Genomic DNA, 6,321 nt, shown 5'->3' with positions numbered 1-6,321 from the left:
ACAAAAATAACTCAGACATATTTTAAATTTGATTTTAAAAAAAAAAAATTATAATTTTCAAAACATTTTTTACAAAACAAGTTTTTCTAAACAAGTTTTTTTGTTCTCAAAATTAAAAAACTGTTTTTAAAAACAACAAGCAATGAGACTCTTCCAAGACTTTTAAAATCTACCTTAACACATTGACTTTGACACTATTGTCTTTGTAAGTTGCTCACTGCCTCCATTGAGGAATGGCTTCTAAGGATGGCCAAGACCCACGAATAGCAAGAATCAAATCTGCAATCAGGGTCATCCCAAACTTTCCTAAGCAAGGTGTTCTACTTTTTTGTGTTATAACAATACTCTCTTGTTTTCTGATCCAGTAGTTTCATCAAAAAATTATTTTTTTTAAATTGTATAAGAACATATGAAGTATGATGGTGCATTTTACCTTTCTGGGTTGTTGTGTTTTAGGTTGAAAGATGTGGATAAGAATGAAGTTTTCTCTGGAGTGAATAACTAAAAATAGATATACTCTTATTTGTTTATTTTAGAAACAATTTAGAAGACTATGTTCCAAAAGATGTTTACTTGTTTGGTTTTATGATTTATGAATGTCTTCAATGGCTGCTATGCTGTTCTGTTCCGAGCATAGTTTGGTAATCACAGTGCATTTGTTTTTTGCAGGTAATATGTTTCAAGATATAACCACGTTACTTCTTGATACAAAAGCTTTCAAAGATACAATTGACTTGTTTGTGGAGAGGTACATAGATAAAAACATTACTGTTGTGGCAGGTACTCTTCCATATTTGATGTTTAGCTGGTCATTATGAATTAAGATATAGTGTAATGGGCAATATGGTGTGTCTCCTAAACCCTCCTATCAGAGCAAGGAAATTAAGTTTCTGTCACTGGTCGAGAATGGCAATTTCTGATTACAAAAAACTAAAATCTGTATGATATCAATTCATAATCTATTATTTGTTATGCTATACACTAGCATTTCCTTTTCCCTCATGGAGCTAATTTTTATTGGAACTTAGGGTGTAGTGGAGTCCAGATGATACATGTAAAGAGAAGAAGAACGATATTCAAAACTCTTTGATATTAGGAAAATGCAAGCCCCTTTCAATTAACAATTTCTAGGCTGCAATTTGTGATCAAGGGCATTTGTTCTTTACCCACTGGCATAAGTCATTATTGATTTGATTTCTTTTCTTTTCTTTTTTTGGGTAGAATTATTGATTGGGTTTCAATAGAATGTTGATAATACTTTCTGGAATGATCTCTTGAACAAAATAACTCTGTTCCGTACAAAATGGGAACTTTTTCCAATTCCAGCATCAAAAGATAATAGAAGCAAAATTAGTGCCAATAGACACTTACTTCATTATAATTTTAGATGGTTCATTTTCCTTTATTATTATTGATTCAAATATACTCACCATAAGTTAATAATTTCCAATGACTTTATTTATGACATACTGCAGGCCTTGAAGCAAAAGGCTTCATATTTGGCTCGCCTATTGCGTTAGCTCTTGGAGCAAAATTTGTCCCAATGAGGAAACACAATAAACTGCCAGGTATATAGAAAGAACTGCAAAGAGCTTTTGAGAAATTCCTAGTTGGTAGATAATTATCAATTCGTAATTTTGTACTAAGATGAAAATTGTTGATGGTTTAGTATTTTACATAATGCCAAATCACCATAGTATTGTATTAGTTTTTAAAATGTTACAAGATTTTGGTCCAATGTAAATTGTAATCAATGTTATTTTGAAATTTTAAATGGCAGTTGTCAATCAATTCAGTTCTCGTATTGCATTTTGTAATCTTGTTTTTTCTATCTTCTTTGTCTGTCTGATGTTGAAAGAATCCTTGTTTGGTAGACTGTTTTTCCTTTCTTCCTTTATTCCACTGAAAGCTGCTGCAGAACCTTTTTTCTACATTTACCTTCAGTTCCCCTCCGTGAATGAGAATCTATGATATAAAAGGTTGAAGAATGAGTAACTCTCAAACAAATAAAATGAGAAAAATTGATACATAACAAGAGGGTATAGTTCTCTTATTTCTTGAGGAATGTATAACAAATTATTCAACCACAAAATCATCCGTTTTTTTAACCTTTAAAAAAATAAAAAAACAGATTTTGAAACATAAAAATTAATATGAAGTTTCAATAATGTAACATAATAAGAATTCATAAGATTATTTGTTTTCTATATTGCTAAAGTTTAACTGCATGTACTGAGTGTACATGCCATATAAAAAATAACAGTATCAGTTATGCAAAGGCTCTGTTTTGCAGTTTTCTTTAGTTTGAAATGCATGTTTGTTGCATGGATTAACCCTATATAATTGAGAAAAACTACAACATTTTGTATAATTTTTCCCAGGTGCAAAAATACAGGCATCTCCCTCCCCTTTTCTTCAGCAATAGTATAAAATTCATGGTTTAAGGTCTATGAATCTTTGTATTGTGTATGGTCTTCCAAGTTCCATACTACTTAACTGTGCTAACTTTTATTGTTGAAAGCACTTGAGGCTTCTGTGGTGGGGAAGATCTTTGATTTTGTTCGAAGGAGGTTTCATTTGCCTTTTCAGGGGAGGTTATCTCTGAAGAGTATTTCTTTGGAATGTGAAACTGACAAATAGAGATGCATGTAGGGGCTGTACAACCAGGAGCACGAGCCATTGTCATAGATGATCAAATTGTTACTGGGGGAAGTTTATACGCTGCATTTAAGCTACTAGGTAATTCCTCAAGATCAATGTTTTATCAAGGGAAAAAAACCCACTAACATGAATGTGTTAGGAAAGTTATTTTGCTGATTTTTACAATAATCCTGAAGTGGGTTCTAGCCTAGATAACCCACTTCATTGTTTGGTTTCATATCATGTGATCTATCTTCTTAAACATAAAAGTGCTTGAGGAAGGATGGTTTATTGTATCTTATCTCAGAAACATAATTTATAGTATTGTTTAGGTTAAATTACTCCGTAGTTTCTATAAATTTTTAAATAAGTTCTCCTTGGCTAAAGTGGTTAAGATTCATATAACTTTTGCTAAATTATAAGAACCTATTCGACAATTTGGATAAACTCTAGGGATCTATATGACAGAAAGTCAGAAAGAACGATTAATTAGGTTCTTAGCCTTATATTCTATTTGTGTTTTCAAATAGTTCCTTTGTAGTTTAGCAAAAGTTAATGGCTGTTAACAAGAACTAGGGACCTGTTTAAAACTTTTTAGAAGTATAATAAGGACTCTATTAAAATTTAAAAACTCTAAATCAAGAAGGACTTATTTGAAAATTTAATGAAATATGCAAAAGTAAGACTGTGCACTAGGTGCTAAAGTGGTTTTATAAAGACCTACACACCTACGCAGGTTCATGAAAGTTGTAAAAATGAACAATTATTGGGCTTAAAGCTTTTGAACCATATAACAGATCATGCTATCAGGGTTCAACAGCCTTCATGATTTCTTTTTTTCCTTTCTATTTCATTTCATACGCTACAAACATGCATTAATGGGGACAATGGGGAAGTAATGAAACTTTTAGTGCCCCTTTGGTTTACCACTGTATGTTCAAGTGACTCTTTTACGTGGATCTTAATTCTTATGTAATGATTAATAATTAACTTTATCATTTGGACACATTCCTAGTTATTCTTTTACACATTCTTTGCTGCAGAACGTGCTGGGGTGCATGTGGTTGAGTGTGCTTGCGTGATTGAATTCCCAGAGTTGAAGGTATGGCCATATTTCAGCTTAGCTTTACTTAGATTAGATACAATCCCTCCCACAACTTCTCTGAACTGGTACTAGATGGAAATCAAATGCACTAAGGTTGTTCTGTGTTTGATAGAGGGGTACCTAATTACCATAGGATGAAAGGTTGTCAAACTAGGATTGGAAGTATCTCCTTTTCTGTGTGTTTTACGTATAATACCATTAAATTAAAGTATTCATATGAAACATCAAACGTCTGTTAAAATAACACTTATTAACTGGACCTTTCAAGTAGGAAGTAGTAATATAATGACATAACATCCATTACAAACAGAATACCTTGTTCATAATCCAAGACCATAAGTAAACATAACGCACCTTGTCCATAGTCAAACATCATAACAATCCCCAGTAACATTAGCCGATTCAACTAAAACACATGCAGCCTGAAACTTACTGCTCTGGTTGTATTAATGCTCCTGGATCACTATTCTGACAACTTAACAGTGTTAAATCTTGATTTATGTGCAATCTTACCTAGTTGCGATTTGTGGGTAGGAAGGATTAAATAAACTAGGCATTGCTAGAGAAATATAAAACCTTCACCTAACAACTTAACATATTGTTGTTATAAAAATATACTAATTTTATCAAATTAATATGTTAATAAAATTGGGTAATGAATCTAGTAGTTTTACTAGAGCATCTTATCCTTGAAGCCTTTGCACCTATGGTTGTTAATGCGTGTCCATGTAGTTATATGTTTTAAGAAAGACCATAGTTGCTGCACGATTTTGTTCTGAAGGATTCTAAAATAAGTGTGCTTTGTAAGTTGTAACTAAGATATAGGACTAATTGGGGATCTCAACTTTGGCTTGACTACTTTGGAATTTGATAAGTGCGTTACATGACTCAGTAAAGGGTATTTTATTTTTACTTAACAAATTTTCCGAGCATGCCATTGAGAATTTATTGCTATAAACTATTTTCTTTCTTTTTGGCTCAATTCAGGGGCGGGAAAAGCTGGGCGACAAATCACTGTTTGCGTTAATTAATGCATCCTGATCTCCGTGTTTTTTGTGATTGAGATTGTGACGGTAATTTATTTGCTGAGCATGTGAGTTCTTAATTTCTTGGAGCTCTATTGGTGGCTGCATATATTTCCTTAAGATATTTTGATATTAAGGAATGGTGGGGATGGCTATAACAAAGGTTTTGGTTGTAAAAGATGCTAATATTTATGTTTATTGGCATCGTCACATGGGAGATATGTCCATGTTCCAGTTTCAACTTTTACTATTACTTCGACGTATATGTAATTTTATTTTGTATGCCTTCACATTTCTTTCTTGTTTTATATATATATATATATATATATAGACAAAATGATTTCTGCAGCTAGCTGCTGTACCTACAGCAAGCAAGGATACACGTCCGAATCCTAGGATACGACAACTGATCCTGAGTTTTTTTTTTTTTTTTAAAAGCCGTGGGGCCCACTTTTCTGTGTCAGCTGTAGATAACACTATCTACGGCTGCTGCAGAAATGTTAAGCTCATATATATATATATATATAGGTCAGGATTATTTTACACCAGTGTAAATTACACTCCTAATCTTGTCCATTGATCCTACTTATATCTAAGGGCTCAATTCTTTTAGTAATATGAACCATTAGATACAAGTGGATCAACACTAATTGGCCAAATGATAAACCACAATAAGTGGGCCGACACCACATCTCAACCCAAAACCTTAAGGCTGTAGGTTTATGGGTCTTTTGCACTTATATGGTCATCACTTGGTCTATGTCTAGCCTATGTGGAACTTACTTCACCACTACTCACTCACACTTAATTATTTCCAATATATATATATATATATACACGCGCGCGCGGGAATAAAGAATTTTACACTCATTTTTTACTATTGATTCATTTGTATTTAATGACTTATTTTTATAAATTGACATTTCCACTAAAATTATAGACAAATTTATATTTCCTATAGTCCAATATAAAAATTAATTTTTAGTCCATTAAAAATGGGTGAACCTAGAAAATAATTATTTTTACTTAAAAAAATAATTGTGTAAATTTGTTAGTCAAAAACCTTTTGCAAAAAATATTTTTATTAATAGTCACATAACAAATCACAATAATTGAGTAAACAACGTATCTTAACTTAAAATCTTAAAGTAATGAATTTGTGAGTTTTTTTTTCAATTATATTATCTTTTTATTTATTTTTAATTAACATGGGACTTTTCACTCACACTCGAATTTCATTTCTAACAAAACTAACCATGTTTCAAAACTTTGAAATACCGAAAGTGAGTCTATAAGCACTCCTTTTTTTCTATAAATAATTCTTCACTCCAAAGCACCGAACTCGTTATTTTTTTCAAAATGTATGTGTCAGATATTGACACGCTCCGACATGCGTTCGATATGAGGTCAATATTTTGAGACATGCGGTCAATGTCTCTGACACGTTTTTTTGACATGCAGTCAATTTTTTTCGACACGCGATCAACGTCCCGACACGCATCCGACACATTTTTTTTTTTACTTCTTAATTTTATTTTATTAACTAAAAAA

At 32.0% G+C, this 6,321-nt stretch overlaps 1 protein-coding gene across 1 annotated transcript; it reads left to right on the top strand.

Moving 5' to 3' along the window:
* The first annotated feature begins 213 nt into the window (after positions 1–213).
* LOC133300189 (adenine phosphoribosyltransferase 1, chloroplastic-like) lies at positions 214–5,050 on the top strand. Its single transcript, XM_061499698.1, has 6 exons — positions 214–315; positions 670–780; positions 1,476–1,568; positions 2,653–2,739; positions 3,684–3,742; positions 4,733–5,050. Exons 1-6 carry the CDS (start codon positions 234–236, stop codon positions 4,784–4,786), a joined length of 486 nt encoding a protein of 161 aa, XP_061355682.1. The 5' UTR covers positions 214–233; the 3' UTR covers positions 4,787–5,050.
* The last annotated feature ends 1,271 nt before the right edge of the window (positions 5,051–6,321 follow it).

The sequence above is a fragment of the Gastrolobium bilobum genome, unplaced genomic scaffold (genome assembly GCF_033153095.1).
Source record: "Gastrolobium bilobum isolate Gb01-03AN ecotype WA unplaced genomic scaffold, APGP_CSIRO_Gbil_v1 utg44336, whole genome shotgun sequence".
Taxonomy (NCBI): Eukaryota; Viridiplantae; Streptophyta; class Magnoliopsida; order Fabales; family Fabaceae; genus Gastrolobium; species Gastrolobium bilobum.
Note: the sequence above shows the minus strand (reverse complement) of the source record. Positions and strands in the feature narration are given on the sequence as shown.

Excerpts from the sequence above, each read along its gene's own strand:
- LOC133300189 (XM_061499698.1), top strand. The coding sequence starts at position 234 with ATGGCTTCTAAGGATGGCCAAGACCCACGAATAGCAAGAATCAAATCT. Across the intron at positions 781-1,475 it reads AAACATTACTGTTGTGGCAG|GCCTTGAAGCAAAAGGCTTC; the intron begins GTACTCTTCCAT and ends GACATACTGCAG. Across the intron at positions 1,569-2,652 it reads GAAACACAATAAACTGCCAG|GGGCTGTACAACCAGGAGCA; the intron begins GTATATAGAAAG and ends AGATGCATGTAG.